Source organism: Pinus tabuliformis, chromosome 4_1 (assembly GCF_031772625.1).
Source record: "Pinus tabuliformis cultivar Carrire ecotype Pingquan chromosome 4_1, CPIR1, whole genome shotgun sequence".
Taxonomy (NCBI): Eukaryota; Viridiplantae; Streptophyta; class Pinopsida; order Pinales; family Pinaceae; genus Pinus; species Pinus tabuliformis.
The window spans coordinates 36,177,801-36,194,244 of NC_142303.1; the positions used below are offsets into that span (position 1 = coordinate 36,177,801).

Here is a 16,444-nt window from a genome sequence, read left to right on the forward strand (position 1 = left end):
GTTGAGTGCTGTTGACTTTTCAGAATTGCAGTCCATCAAGCTGACCAGATTGGTTTGGGTAATTTGCAATTGTCAAGTCACTTGGACTTTGACTCTCATCATTGTACTCTATTGGATATTCTCTTTTTGCTGAACATTTGATATTTGATAATAAGAAGGATTGATTAAGGGTTTTCCCCATCTTGGGGTTTTTCCTTGGCTTGAGCCAAATTCTTGTGTTCTCTTGTCTTGGCTTGTCTTTTGCATTTTATTGTTCATGTTCTATCTACAGTTACCGTCAATGTGAATTAATGGTTAATGTGATTGCTATTGGAAATTAAAGTGGAAATTATCATTGGGCTAATAAAAAGACATTGAAGTAATTGTTGCAAGCATATAACATACCATTGTTATCTAAAATTAACATAATGCTATAGAGTGGAGGCACAAAATAATTTATTGAAGAGTAAGCCCAAGCAAAATGGATGGTTTTAGTATAAGTGGAATAATGAATGGTGTGAGAAGGAAAGATGAAGGTAGAACCCCAATATCAAATGCCTAAGCACATCTTGGCAAATGGAGTCAAGGAAGCATAGATCAAAGAGGGCGAGTGCATGAAAAATGGAACAATAAGGGCTGCTAGGCATGCCATAGATCATTCCTAGCTTATAGATTTTTATGGCAGAAAAGTACCACAAAAGTCTAAAGGGGCCTTACTGAAACACAGTTATGAGAGTGAGGTTATGTTAAACTAGCAAAGATTAGGTTTATTAGATGAAAGGTTAACAGAACCATGGTAGCAATAAATGGATAAAATTCTCATATTACTCTATTCAAATGACCCAAGTTACCAGGATTCAGATACGGATTTGGGTACGGATACGGATCCGGATCTGGATCCACTTGATTTTTGAAAAGCCAGGATTCGGATACGACAAGGAAACGACAAGTACGATTAATTTAAATATATTTTATTATTAAAACTTTTGATATTAATGTCCAAATTTATTGTGATCACTACCCATCAACAACAATAGAGTTTATACTATTATTATTATTATTATCCAATTTTAAAGTCACAGCCAAGCCAGACACCAAATTGGTGTATGAGACCCCCTTGTTTGTGGGACAAGGGATTTGACTGCTAAGTCTACAAAGGTGTACATACTCTACCCCCCTCTAGTTTTGAACCTATGACCTCATGGGAGTAAACACATGCTCTTAACCATCAAGCCCACTCAAGTTGTATTGTGTCGATGAATTTCATGAAAAAACATACAATACTTCATAATTAAAGTAGCATTAATTATTTTATAAAAATTTAATTATAAACTATAATATATTACAAAACTATTTAAATGATAAATAATAATAATTTAATACACATATTACTTTATATAAATTAAATAATAAGCTTATAATATATAAAAGTTTAATATAAAATATAATCTACAAATTTTAAAACTTGTACATAACAAATTTGATATATTTTAAATAATTTTAATTTATAATATATATGGACAATAAAATAACAATTTTTTTATATTTTGAATAATTGATTTATAATAGATATACACAAGAAAATTACTTTATAAAATTATAACATTTCTAAACTAATATAAATAAAGTATAATATATTTAAAAAGTTTTAATTGAATTAATGTAAATAAAATATAGCATGGCTATAAAAGTATAATTAAATTAATATAAATAAAATATAGCATATTTATTATTAAATTATAATATTATATCATATCTAAAATATAAACACCATGTACCTATACGAGTTATTTTATAACAAGGAATGCCAATAAAATATAACAGATTTATAAAGTTATAATTAAATTAATGTAAATAAAATATAACATATTTATAATTAAATTAATATTATAACATATCCAAAATATAAACACGATGTAACTATACGAGTTCAAATGTGCGAAACTGTATATGCCCCGCGGATAAATAAATAAATAACCCAGTATCGGCTTCATACTACCAAGTCTGTAGATCCCAAAACCAATGATATTAATACCAACCACATCATCTTGGCCATCTCATTCGCTGCACGTGCACGTACTGTCTGAGCTTCCAACTATCTGGGTTAGAGTGCAATGCGTTGTTGACTTCTAGCAAACTGCCAGGTCAAAGCATTACCAAGATATTTTCACTTGTTAAAACACTGTTTTCTAGCGTATCCAAGTGAATCCGGATCCGAATCCATTTATGATCCGGGGATCTGCGAATCCATTTCCCAGGGTGGACGGATCCTGTAACATAGCAAATGACGCATAGTTCATTATATGACAATTTGCAACATGCTACAAAGATTTCATGATACAAATATCAGCATATGAAAAATAAGTGCATAATGAAAGCCTCACATAAAATGATATTATACTCCCAATCCTCCTTCCAAACTCCAATCATATGTTGTACAAATGAAGTTCAAGGGGAGTGCTCAGAAGCCTATCTGCAAAATTCTCAACAACCATTACAATGGTGAGAAAGTCGTTCTTTACAGAGGTAGCCTCTTCTCTCATACAATTAACAAGTATTGCTAATTAACTTCATGATAAGTCAAAGAAATAATATAAACTTGGAGTAGTTAGATCCCTTCTCAATCTATCGTTGACCATATCATAATATGTGGATACAAACCTCTCAAGGAGAACTTGCCCTCATCCCAGAATAGGAAAATATCACATCAAAAGTCTCCTAGAGGGGGTGTACAATTAAAATAAGGCTTGATCACTAGGTCAACATGCAAGAGATCCACATGTGGATACAACCCTCTTAAGGAGAACTTGTCGTTATCCCAAAATAGGAAAATATCATGTCAAAAGTCTCTAAGAGGGTGTACGTTTGATAATTAAGTCAGCATACAAGATGTCCACAAGAATTTGTCCTCCAAGAATGGATACATGCAAAATATAATTAAGTAATATTTAACCTAGGAGGATGTGCTCAAGGGTCCACCTAGGAAAGTTCACAAAGTATGCCCTCCAAGGAGCATGAAAGATAAAACAATGAAATATTCCACCAAGGAGAATATGCCAACTAATCATGAAGCCCTTGGAAAATGTGCCCAAGAGATGAGTGCTCCATAATAAATCCTCAAATATATTCCATATAACCCCAGCTAGTGTGAACACAGAACAACTATTAAATGAAGTAGGGTGCTCAAGCAATTAACCTCCAAGGTAATAAAATGGATTAGTTTAACCTTTAAATGGTCAAATCAACCTTAGCATGTGTGCACAAAGGTTAATGCTCAAATAAAACCATAGTCCAACCTCCCAAATAGTCACCATCTTATTAGATCAACATGAACAAGTGTGCCAAGGAACGAGCACATACACGAGTCTACACTACGGTACCACAGTTCACGGTTCAAGTTTTTGCTTAGTTTTTTCTAGATTGGTTTAGAGACATCACTTTTAGTTCTATTTTATTAGGTATCCCATGCAACTCTTGGGTATTGTCTGGGAGGAAGATTGTTTGAAAGGGGTAGTTTCTGATTTCAAGGTTTGTTATTTTGGGTATTTTTCATGTTCATAAACTTCCTATTTTTAGCAATTGATTACAGTTTTGAATCCCATTTCATGGTATTCCAAAAGGGTATTTCTCAATTTCTGAATCTGATGTGTTCAGAATTTTTCATTTTTTGGAAACTAATCACATTTATGGATACCGTTTTCAGTGAAGACCATGTGTGTGAATTATGGTGTTGATCAGGGAAATTCTATTCTTCAACTTTCCATTTTTAGAAGGTACCATGCATAGATGGGTTTGTATAATGATGGAGAAGAAACCTGGAAATATCAAATGATGTGGAGAAAATGTAAAGTTAGGTCAATAATGGGGCTTTATATTTTCAAAATAGTAGCACCAAGCCATCAGTGTTGTTTGACTCGTCAAGTCTGACCAAGTCATATCTGAAACGAGTACTCAGTTAAGACTTGTTGAGTAGACACGAGATCAGTAAGACTTGCCAGACATGGTTCAGATTTAGATTGCACAAATTTTACTAACTTCCATTTTGAGTTTTTTTTTTCTAGAGTTTTGCTGAGCCCTAGGTCAGTCAAGTCTTTGCTGAGCTATCTTAGGAAAGAACAAAATATTGTTGGGCTTTCCATAAATGGTAAGAGAATAGGTGGTTGAGCTTTTATAGTTTTACCAAGATTTAGGTTGAAAATAGAGCAAGATGATTTCCAACTTGCATAAGTTGTAGAGCTTGAAGGGCTATTATATCTGCATTTAATATACTTTCTTGGGGGCAAATGTTAGGTTCAACATGAAATTTTACTAATTTTGACCCCTAGTCCAAGATGCAAGATGTATATCTAGGGAGGGAATGAGTCCATGGTTTTCATCATTTACTGGAGTAAACTGTAAAAGATCTACTTAATGTTGCTCAAGGGAGTGATGGGTGACAATCTTCCTTGTTGCAAGGAGTATGAACTATGACTGTATGCATCATTTTTTTCTTTTCTTTTTGTTGTCTTTGCTTGCTTCAATAATGCTGGCCTCAATGTTTGACTTTGAATTGGTTAGGCTAAATGTCAATCTATTGAATCGTTTTGTGTTAGGTTGTCCATCTTTCCAGTCTAGGACAAACTCACTTATTGTTTTATATCACTGTACCTTCATCACGGTTTTATACTTATATGTAGGTTTCTTTCTTTGTATTATTTTTGACATTTTCTTGGAGTTGCATTGGCACTCCCACATTGTATTCATACCATAGTTTTTAAAACCGGAACCGGTGACCGGACCGGTCCACCTAATGAACCGGTTTACCGACCGGAACCGGTCTAACCGGGACTGGTTTGGTCTAAACGAACCGGTTTTAAAAAAAACATTAAATAATTAATTTTTAATGAAACAAAACTATTTTTAAGATGTAAAACCATGATTCCAAGCCAATAGAGACAAAATATGCAAAGTTTGCTCATTTATATACCATGTAAAGGTGAATATATCAAAATGGCACCGAGTGCAATACATATCATCGACAAAATAGCAAAATACATAAGAAATGAGGCTCTAAATGGCCTATAAAGTCCAAAAACAATGGTGCAAGCTATGAGGCCATTGGCCTACAGTCCTTCCAATTTCACAAGTTCCTTTTTCACACCCAAATGTCAAAACCCTAGAGCCTTTGCTCATGTGATGAAGTCCATCACTGCTTCCAAATCACTGTAGCAACATTTTGTGCAAATAATGATCTTCATTATTCAGGCCTTAGCATTAGATTTCGGAACCTAAGTGTTCATAGTAGTAAATGCATATGGCATCAATCTTCAATCCAACATGTCCTTTATGTCTTTGAAGTTTGGCCTGCTACAAAAGATTTGACCTTTTCAAGGGAGGACCTTTGATTTCTCAAGTTTCAACTGAAGAAGTACTTGGTCTCATTTCCACTGTGATAGATCATAGAACTCCCTTTACCACAATGTGCTTTCTCCAAAGGCATGCTAGTGAAAGTGGTCCATTTTCTATTTCAAGGGTGAGCATCACAGATACAGTTCTTCAAATACCCATCAGTAATCATATGCAATGCAAGATTCAGTCTTTCAGTATATGAGTAAAGATCTCACATTTCTTATATGTGGCTATGACTTTCTTTGAGCCACAATCCATATTGTACTTCTTGTCATTTCTTCTTGCTTTAGCACTATTTCATTTGGCATGATTGAAGACTGTTCATCGTTGTCCTTAAGGATTTAAGGATACCTTACAGTCCCTGATTAATCTATAATGAGTCTTCAAGTTCAAACTTCAAGATATACTGAGACCAATAGTTCTGATTTTCTGCAGACCTATACCGGTCCACGGACAGTCTACAAGAATGAAAAATCACTGATAGCAAATTCAGTGATTGCTTCATATGTTTTACTTTGCAGACACATACTGTTGATGTAGATCAGGCCTCATATTCATCATAGAACTGTAGAACTGCATGTACATCTTGTAAACCTTGACAGCCTTCTAACTAGTCATCAGTAAACTGTTTCGTTTGAAGAGCATGCCTAAAACCGGCCGGTTTGATACAAACCGGCCGGTTCCGTCCTAAACCGGCCGGTTTTCCACCGGTTAGGGCAAAAACTGGGCGAAGGGGGCCTTCCAACCGGGTTTTTTGGCCGGTCTAGACCGGCGGCCTTGCTAACCGGCCGGTTAGACCGGTAACCGGTTTTGAAAACTATGATTCATACTGGTTGTACTTTTCAGTCCCATTGACTTATTTTTGTGGTCATTGGTCAGACATTAATAAAATTATCTCATCTTATGATTTTTTGGGACTGTAGATAATTTTCTGCAACCTACTCTATTAGGAATGCTATAATGCAGAAATATGAGACTACTTTATTATTCTGTGGCACCTAGGTTGTATGAATTGTTACCACCCTTTCTCCTCATTTTTTTGTGTAACATCACATAAGGTGTATAATTATCCATTTGTAAAATTTAAGGGGCATTGTAACAACATATCTTAAGTTTTGTTTGTTAAATTTCCATGAATCTCTGCAACTACTTAGATAAATAACTGAAAACTGAAACTAGTTAACTTTCACCAAGATACAGAGTTTCTTAACAATTCATATGCAGTGGAATAAAAAAAAACACATCACGCAAATTGACACACTTTTCTTAGGAAACCCAACAGGGAAAACCTGCTTGCTTGATATGGCTATTTATTGATTATCTTGAGCACTAGGATCTATTACAAGGCAATCTGTCTATTTGAGAAAACGTTCTGCTTCTCACACAAATATCAGCTTATACAATTGATCTTGGCTGGCCTATGTCCTGCTTGATCTTGGCCTTCTAGCACACAATTCTTTCTCTGCTGCCTCCTTGACTTGCTTGCAAAACCTGCTCACTTCTGCGCCCTAGAAGCCTCCTCAATTCTTGCGCAAATACTATTTCCTAGTGCACTTAAGCTCCTATTTTATAGGACCACAGCTCCACACAGCCTGCGTACAACCAATCCTCCAAAAGCCTAGTGGACCTGTGCCCCTATTCTTTAGGACACAGTTCCGTCTCTCCACAATCAAGGCTCTCTCACACTAACTCGTGAACTCTGTCCTGTCGCAAGCCTTTGTGCACAAAACAATTGTAATTTACTTGTGCTTTTGTTTTCTCTATAGATTCAATCCATGCTAAATTAGGCTAATTCAAATTTAGAACTTGAGTTGTTGATTGACAAATTAACTGAAAGTGAACTCTTTCTCTCTCCAATCATCACTGAATTCATAAATTGCCCTTCCTTCAATCAAGCACTGAAGTCCGAACTTGTTCTAACTAAATTTGTAACTGCCACCCAATCCTGTAGTTAAATTGTTGAAGACGCCAGTAAACTGGACCTCCAGCACTAGGCATGAACTCTTGATGATTATTCCCGTAAACTGGAAAACTCACCCTAACTGAAGTCTAACATATGAGGGCAATTCGAGGTCTTCACTGGCTAAGGCACAAGCCAAAAGACCTTGCTCGCTACATGTTCAACATGTTTGTATTGAATCGTTGATGTTTAGTCATTTATCCTATGAGTATGTTTATTATCAGACATCACTTTTGTAAGTTCAAGTCTGAATAGAACTGAATGAACCTCACACACCATTTGTCTAATCCCTTAACATGCATATTTTTATAGGTTGTCTGGTAACAGCTTCTGCATTTTCTTCTCTCTATTTTTAGGTGCATGAAGAAGAAGGTTGAATCAAATAGAACTCAATTATTAGTCTTAAATTGAATTGTCATCTGGGGTGAAATAACAAAGGGCAGCATATGCAATTGCTATGTAACAGGCACACATTTTTTCTTTGGCAGGCATTGTGAAGGAGTTACTGAAATATCAGCCGGATCTATATAAAACTAATGATTTCGCATATTGCACCCCTCTTATTTCTGCTGCAACTAAGGGGCATGTTGAGGTGGTTAAAGAACTTTTAGCTACTGATCGCCAATTGATAGATAGTTCCAAAAATAACGGAAAGAATGCTCTTCATCTGGCTGCAAGAGCTGGTTATGTAGATATAGTAAAAGCCTTTCTGGATATGGATCAACAAATGGCCCGAAGAACAGACAAAAAAGGGCAGACAGCTCTACACATGGCTGCAAAAGGGGCATTTTGCTTGGAAGTAGTGAAATTGCTCCTAAAGGTGGATCCAGCAATGGTTATGTTGCCTGATAAGAATGGAAATACAGCTTTGCATGTTGCTACAAGGAAAAAGAGGGCACAGGTAATATTTCTTGATGCATATCATTAATAATCATAATTTCTGGAAGTCTTATGCATATGTTTTTTTCTCCATCTTTATAACTTCTGCAGAAGCGTGGGTTAGAAAAGATCACTTATTAGTTTTTAGCCAGATATCCTCTTAAAGATATGATGAAGAAACAGATATAAAGTGTGAGTTGGAACAGGCTATGTTGTTTTCTGTAAAATTATTGAGGGGATCTTGAATACCATGCTAACTGCCATAGGTTCAATGATAGTTTGAAAGAAGAAAGATTTAATTGAATGAAACATTTCTGATTGTCCAGGAACAGAGTCAATGCCACTAGTTTTATAAATGAAAATGTCTTCATTTGATAACTATACAATACGTAGAAGCCAAGTTGTTGGACAAGGCTGCCTGATGTGTATGATAAATGTTGGTTTTATGACGAATTAACCAAAACAGCATAATAAACACTGAATATGCTGTATATAGAGGGGGATCACAGTTCCCAAGAATAATAATGATGATAAATTACATTGTAACTCCTAAGATATTAGGAGGATAGCTCCCAATAACCCGAGACAATCATATACAACTACGTGTAAATTACTATACTAATTCTCATTCGTTACTCATCTAGGCCCAATTCTAGGCTGAGCTATTATCTACCTATACAAGGGGCCCTTTATCTTGGCTAGATGAATGGTAACATTTCCTCCCTTGTTGGAATGCTTCATCCGTGAAACCTAAGATGAAATTATAAGAGAGTTTCTTCGGCGTAAATCACAAGAAATTTCATTTGTCGACGCGTTTCGAACCAACAAGTGTGGTTCATCGTCAGGCCAAGTTGAATGAGCAGATCAGGCTTTGTATGATAAAATAGATAGAGCAAAAACTCCAACGGATGTATTCCAAGACCAGGTAACGACTATATTGACAACGGCTAGATTTCACTGGATTAGGGGAATAACCAATATTTAATTCAAAAATTGACTTTGGTTAGTTAAATTCTTAAAAGTGAACAGACCCTATTTAACCACTTATATCTATTAAAAATAAATTATAACCTAAATTAATTTACATTAATAGTTAGTTATCAAAGATGTTGTATCTAAAAAGTTAGAGTAATTAATACTTAATTATAAAAATTATTAAATATACAAAAATACATAAATATCTGGATATATAAGTCAAAGGGGCTGTTCCATATACTAATAAATAAAAAATTAATTATAGATTAAATTAATTTTAAATAATAGTTATAAATAGAAGTTTAACAAATATGTAAATAATCGAGTAATAGAGTAATTTAATTATGATATTATAAAAAAATAAATAAATAGTAAGTCAACCAAGTTATTAAATCTAAATATTGGATTAGTTAGTTATAAAAGTTATAAAAATTGGGGTAATACATAAATAGTAAGCTGTAATATTATTTACATTTATAATATTAAAAATAAAAATAAAATAATTAAAAATAAATTAATTTTCATTCAATGGTTATGAATAAAGGTTAGTTCAATATTAGAGTAATTTAAGGGTTAGAAAGAATTTTTTTCAATATTTAAAATTAAAGGTTAAAATAATCAAAGATTAATTTCAATCTTATTTTCTCTAAGTTATTAGTAAAAAAAAAAAGAAAAGGCTACTACAATCCCTCAGACTATAAGAACCTCAAGGAAGGAAGGCCCCAAGAAACAAGAAACCAGGGGAAAAAATCTTAAAAGACAACAGGAAAAACCAAACAAAGGGAAGGGAAGGCAAGAAGACCATGACTAGGAGGAGAGGGCTAGGACCCAGCAACTACTGATCTTCCAACCATCCTCCCTATTGAGATTGTTTGGCATTTTTTCAATCTCAAGCGCTTCCCTAGATTTCCGGTGATGGAAATGGGACACTCTAGCAATCACACTAGCCTCCTCGATGCAGACATGATGATTGGTTTTCTCCACATGCTTTGCTAAAACAGAAGACTTGGCTCTTCTATTCTTAAGGTCAGCTGCGTGCTCACTAATCCTTTGTTTTGTGCACAGGGTTGTGAACAAAGCAAGTTCACAGGTTTTGTGAGAGAGTTAGAGATATTCGCTATGAGAGCGTACCTTGGAGGAGCCAATACGCAGAGCATAGAGAGACTTTCTTGCAACCAGATTGTGCTAGGATTTAGGAGGTTCGTCCTAAATAATAGGGGCCAAACTGTGCCAAGAAGACCATGACTAGGAGGAGAGGGCTAGGACCCAGCAACTACTGATCTTCCAACCATCCTCCCTATTGAGATTGTTTGGCATTTTTTCAATCTCAAGCGCTTCCCTAGATTTCCGGTGATGGAAATGGGACACTCTAGCAATCACACTAGCCTCCTCGATGCAGACATGATGATTGGTTTTCTCCACATGCTTTGCTAAAACAGAAGACTTGGCTCTTCTATTCTTAAGGTCAGCTGCGTGCTCACTAATCCTTTGTTTTGTGCACAGGGTTGTGAACAAAGCAAGTTCACAGGTTTTGTGAGAGAGTTAGAGATATTCGCTATGAGAGCGTACCTTGGAGGAGCCAATACGCAGAGCATAGAGAGACTTTCTTGCAACCAGATTGTGCTAGGATTTAGGAGGTTCGTCCTAAATAATAGGGGCCAAACTGTGCTAGGAAATAGGAGTTCTCCTGCGCAAGGAAAGAGGGCCATGCAGGACGCAAGGAAGTAGGAGCTGGGTCAAGAGTTTGCAAGGTGTTTTCAAACTAGTTTAGCAATGAGAACGAGATGGTTTTCAAAGTGAAACATATTGCCTTGTAAGAGATCTAATTGCTCTAACTCTAATAATAAAGTCTACAACAAAGAAGAGGGTTTTCCTAGTTGGGTTTCCCAAGAAAAAATATTGTGTTAATTGTGTGGCTGTGTTTTTATCTCCGTGTTTTTATTTTGCTGCATATGAATTGTTAAGGAAAATTGTATCTTGGTGAAAGTCAACTAGATTTCAGTCTTTAGTCATTCATTTAAGTAGTTGTAGAGTTTCATGGAAATTTAATACCAATCGATGAGTGAGAAATTGACTTATCAAAAGGGGTAAAATAAATGTTATATCATAAAGAGTAATCATTGATCCTTGAGCTATGTACCGTTAAAAGCATTATCTAAAAGAAGTAAAAGGTACACCAGAGAGGTGGGAAAAGTAGGCTAAAGAAAGGGGTAACTCATGCCTCTGTGATTGCTCCCTCCATTACATCTATACACTCAAAATGTGGACTCTCATTAGCTGGTCCCTTGACCACGGTGTTGAGAAATCAAGGGGGATGTAGATTAAGGTTGATTCCTTTTTACTTGTGAGTTTTTGTTGGCCTTTTATTTACTTTATTATATCTTCTTCATCAAGCAATTACCAAAATATAAAAGACATGAAGATCACAAGAACAAAGAACACAATGTTGATCTTTAATGTACCTTGGACAAGTGGTTTCCCATGGGTTAGTCTCTACCTAGGGAAAAGTGTCCAAAATAATTCTTTTCCTAAGTGTGACTTTATAAAGTGAAAGTGACTTTGTAACTGGTAAAGTCAATGTTAAATTATGAAGTGAAAAGTGACTTTAGACATAAAGTATAATGTGGGTGAGTTGAAAAATAGAAAGTGAGAATTAAATGCATATTTATTCTCATCCCTTGATCTAAATGAATCTGAGCCATTAGATCTTAGGGTTGCCCAAAATTCATTTAGGGAAACAAAGGGGGGAAAGAAAAGAGAGACTGCATTCATTCTTCATGAGCAGATTGGAGAAAGGAGGCTGAGAGCTGGAGAAAAGTTATGAAGGAGAAATTTATTGCAGCAAGCTGAAGGAGTGATTTTGGGCAAAGCTGGGCATGGAAGTCAAGGCATAGAAGACAACAGAAGGTCCAATACGAACAACATTGAATGTTGTGAGTTGCACGCCGTTCGAAAAAAGTTCTTGATTTTTTTTTGAAAAAAAATCTGTACAGTCCATACAGTGGTATCCATACAGTACATATTTTCAGCTTCAAGTGGGCGTAGAAATCGAGGCAAAGTGGGCACGGTTTTCAAAGAGTTTTGGGTTGAAGAGATAAGTTGTATTTTGCTGTTTTGTTTTGTCTGCAAATGTATTTTTCCTGAACTTGAAAGATAAATAAATTTGAAGAGCTCTCTAACAGGTTTTCCCCGGAGAAGATTGAAGGGGTTTTGCCTAGGTCTAAGTTGACCAAAAATCTGTGTATTTTTATGTGTGTCGCTGGTCTGGTTATGTCCATATTTATTTTCAGCATGTGTTGATAGTCCCATGTGTTTTAATCTGAAAATTTCATTTCCAGAATTCTATATGTTGAATTTATGTTTATGGGAAAGGGCATTTAACTAAATGGGAGTGATAAGGTGAAATTAAAATCGGGTTGGGATTGTAGGAAACTTTTTTTTTAGTCATCAAATTTCAACACACAAGATTTAGGCTCCAAGCCAAGGCAAAACCCCTCCAAGGGAAAAATCCAGTAAAATTCTTCCCTTCTTATAGAATCAGAGCAAATATGAGACACCCAAGACCAAAGACCAAGGCCAAGACCTCCTCAAGCACCGAGTCAACCCTCCAATAAAATCTTCCTTAAACAAGTCAAAGTCCACAAAAGAACCACTTGTCAAACTTGCCTAGTTCAAAACTTTGGCCCTGCAACTCAAAATTTTCGACCTTGCAATTCAGATCTGAAATTCGACCTTGCAATTTTCGGACCTGCAGTTTGTACAGTTGCCCCAGAATCTCGCACGTGAGCAGAAATAGTAAAAAATTCAAGATTTTCCTCCTCCTCTTTACTTTCTCTCTCTTTCTCGACCATCACACCTATTTTCTTCTTCTCTTTTCTAAGAGATCAAACTTGTGAGTGAAGTGTGTCCAAATGGGGATGGAATCTCTTCCTTTTATAACCTTTCATGAGGTCAAATTAGCCCTCCTCTTGGCCAACTTCTCCTTGGTAGGGTTGACTTGGTCTTGGTGGTCAAAAATACTTTTCTAGACTGAAAAATATTAATTTTTCTTTGTTACAAATTGTCCAATGGGACTTTCACTCATGACAAAATTTCTTCTTGACTTAAATAAACCCGAGAAGCATGAAGAACATGCTTGTCTAGAAAAATAATAATAATAATAAATTTTCTTTTTCTTTCTTTTGCTTTTGCGAATATACATTGATACAAGTACAAATACAATTATAAAAACCAAACCTAGTTACATTTTCTGACACATGGCACTTGGCCATGAAGTCTTTCCCCTCCATTGCCACCTATTCTCAGTAACCCCTATGGATTGAAGCGCTGACTTTGGAAATGCGACCTTCCCTTAGCAGCCAATAGGGTTGATTACTTACACACCCTTACAAAGGTAGGGAACACTTATGAGACTTGGTCTAGTTAGATATTTGAAGGTGCTCTTAACACATATGCATCTATGATTTTGGTCTCTAATGAACAGTTGCTTTCACTTGAGTGTGATGGTTTTTCTAGGTGGTTTTGAACAGTTGAGGCCTTGAGGGCACCCTATTCTACACCTCCACATGATGCCTATACCATACTGCACTTTCAGAGAGCAAGATTATCTTGCAGATGTAGTGTTGCCATTATTCAACAAAATGTTGGGCATGTAGATGCGCTTGGCAATTGGACACCTCATAACACCTTTGATGCCACAATGCTAAGCTTCTCTTGCCAAGCATTGACGATTTTTGATGATGTACCAGTGGACCAACATACCTCCAAGCTTGCCTTGACACTACTTGATGAGCATGCCTTGATCTAGAGCCTAGATGAGGATGATTATCTCCCAAGATGATTGAGAAGGGCTTGTTGCCCTAGATGGGGCCTCGACGCTGGAGAGAGAGAGTAAACCACGTTGTCTACATGGCACCCACAGAGATGACACAAGGCAACTACAACTGGGTTTTGGACACATGGAGATGCTTTGAGGCTTGATTGGAGGTCCCTTTCTCAAATTGATGGTCGATCAATGATCATGATGCTTGGAGACTCCTTTAGCCGTTTGAATGCACTTTGGGAACATTTTGATCTCTAAAAGGGCATGATGTCATGCTTATGAGGGCTTACGGCTCACATATGTAGGCATATATTGGCATATTTTATTGTTTGAGCTAGTGGGTTGGCTTGTAACCCATTTTACTTTGTGTAAACTTGTTAGGGGCTTATAGTGGATTATTAGAGGTGATAGACCTCATATAAAAAGAGGATCACCTCTTTCATTTATTATCATCACACTTGTGGATTTTGGCCTCTCTAGAAGAGCACAACTTAGCCTATTTGTACTCGCTGCTTGAGATGTGATTTTATGTGGATTTTTGCTATTGGAGACTAGTTTTTGCATTGGAGACATCTTTTGGGGATTGGAATTTTGGGATTGGAAGAAGGCATGCTCTTGGAAATTTCGCAAGTATTTTGCTGCGTATCTTTTATGATTTTACATGTGATAAAATATTGCTAGGGTTTCTATTTGTTCCTTTTCTAAATGGAAATTTTTATTGGATTTTCGTTGCAAATTACTGCATATACAACAAAAGGTTTGAACAATACTTATTTAGTAGATTAACCATTCTATATAATATTTCTCTCTGAGATTTCAATTCTCTTTCTGTGCACAGATTGTGCATGAGTTACTATCATTGCCAGACATCAATGTTAATGCACTGAATAGGTTACACAAGACAGCTTTGGATCTCGCAGAAGAGCTACCAAGCTCAGGAGAGGCATCTGAAATCAAGGAAGCTTTGATTGAGGCTAATGCAGTTAAGGCAAAGGATTTGAATCAACCAAGAGGGGATGAGTTAAAGCAAACAGTGACTGCAATAAGACATGATGTATCCAATCAATTGAAACAGACTCGAAGGACGAATAAAAAGGTGAGTGGTATTGCAAAAGAGTTGAGGAAGCTGCACCGAGAAGGTATCAACAATGCTACAAATTCTGTGACTGTTGTTGCTGTTCTGTTTGCTACTGTTGCTTTTGCTGCAATTTTCACTGTTCCAGGAGGTTTTGTAGGAGATAATAATAATAATCCTTCCCCAGGTGCTCCTACACCTCCTAGTGAAGATAATGGAACTTCTGTTGTAGCCAATCGTCTTCCTTTCAGAATATTTTTCATATTCAATGCAATCGCACTGTTCACATCTCTAGCAGTTGTGGTTGTTCAGATAACACTAGTACCATGGGAAACCAAATCTCAAAGAAGAGTGGTATCATTCATCAATAAGCTAATGTGGTTAGCTTCTGTATGTACGTCTGTAGCATTTCTTGCATCCACATATATAATTGTTGGTCGTCATGGTCGATGGATGGCAATTCTAGTATCAGCAATAGGTGGTGTGATCATGGTTGGTGTGTTGGGAACCATGACATTTTGTGTAGTAAAATTTCGAAGGAGCAGGTCACTGAGGAAAAGAAGATCTTCTATAAGCCGTGGATCAACATCCTCCCATATATATTCGGAATTTTCAGAATCCGAATATGATAATAAGATGTATGCAATCTAAATTTTATCTACTTTCTTAATGCATATGGGAGTCGGTTCTCTTTGCTTTCATGTTCATTTTTTCATTTCCTCCGATCATGGTCTATATGATTATGATGCAATATCTCAGTAAGGCACCATAGTTTGGTTAAGTTGATTGGATAGGATATCCAGGAAATTTTCATGAACATTTTGTTGTATGTTTTATATTGTGTCTCAATGCATATGTTGGAACTTGCAGATTTTTATGCAATATAACATGTGCTTTATCATTGTTTGGGCACGGGAGTCATAATGGGTCCGCCACTTTTATTTAGGTCACCCATTAGCTATGACCACAGTGCAGTGCAACATTAAATTAATAGAATTTGTCCTCGCCTTCTGATGATGGAGACGTAGATGTAAATTATATTGGCATGTGGATGTTAAACTATAGCCTGCATATAAATAGAATGTTCACTGAAGTTTTGTCTGCCATCTAACAACTAAATATCAACCCTTTCTGAGGTTTCTCTTGGCATGAAAAAATGTCAAGGATTGAGCATGCAATGGTTTAAATTTTAAAACAATTGAATTGCATATGCTGTAAGAATGGCCTTTCATTGGATATATATGTCTACTTGTCTGTCTGGAATCATTCTGCTGTCGGTGTTATGATATCTGCTTAGGAGAGCTGTGTGGAAATTATTTAATCAAAAGTTGGAGATTCATTAGATGCTTGAGTCTTTGTTAATGGT

General features: G+C 36.1%; 1 protein-coding gene across 1 annotated transcript in view; it reads left to right on the top strand.

Moving 5' to 3' along the window:
* LOC149174059 (ankyrin repeat-containing protein ITN1-like) overlaps positions 1–15,779 on the top strand; it is a 58,273-nt gene extending 42,494 nt beyond the window's left edge. The window contains exons 3-4 of the mRNA XM_089419161.1: positions 7,816–8,228; positions 14,842–15,779. Of these exons, the coding sequence (XP_089275287.1) occupies positions 7,816–8,228; positions 14,842–15,729 (1,301 nt within the window). The 3' untranslated portion in view covers positions 15,730–15,779. The remainder of the gene's footprint in view (positions 1–7,815; positions 8,229–14,841) is intronic.
* The last annotated feature ends 665 nt before the right edge of the window (positions 15,780–16,444 follow it).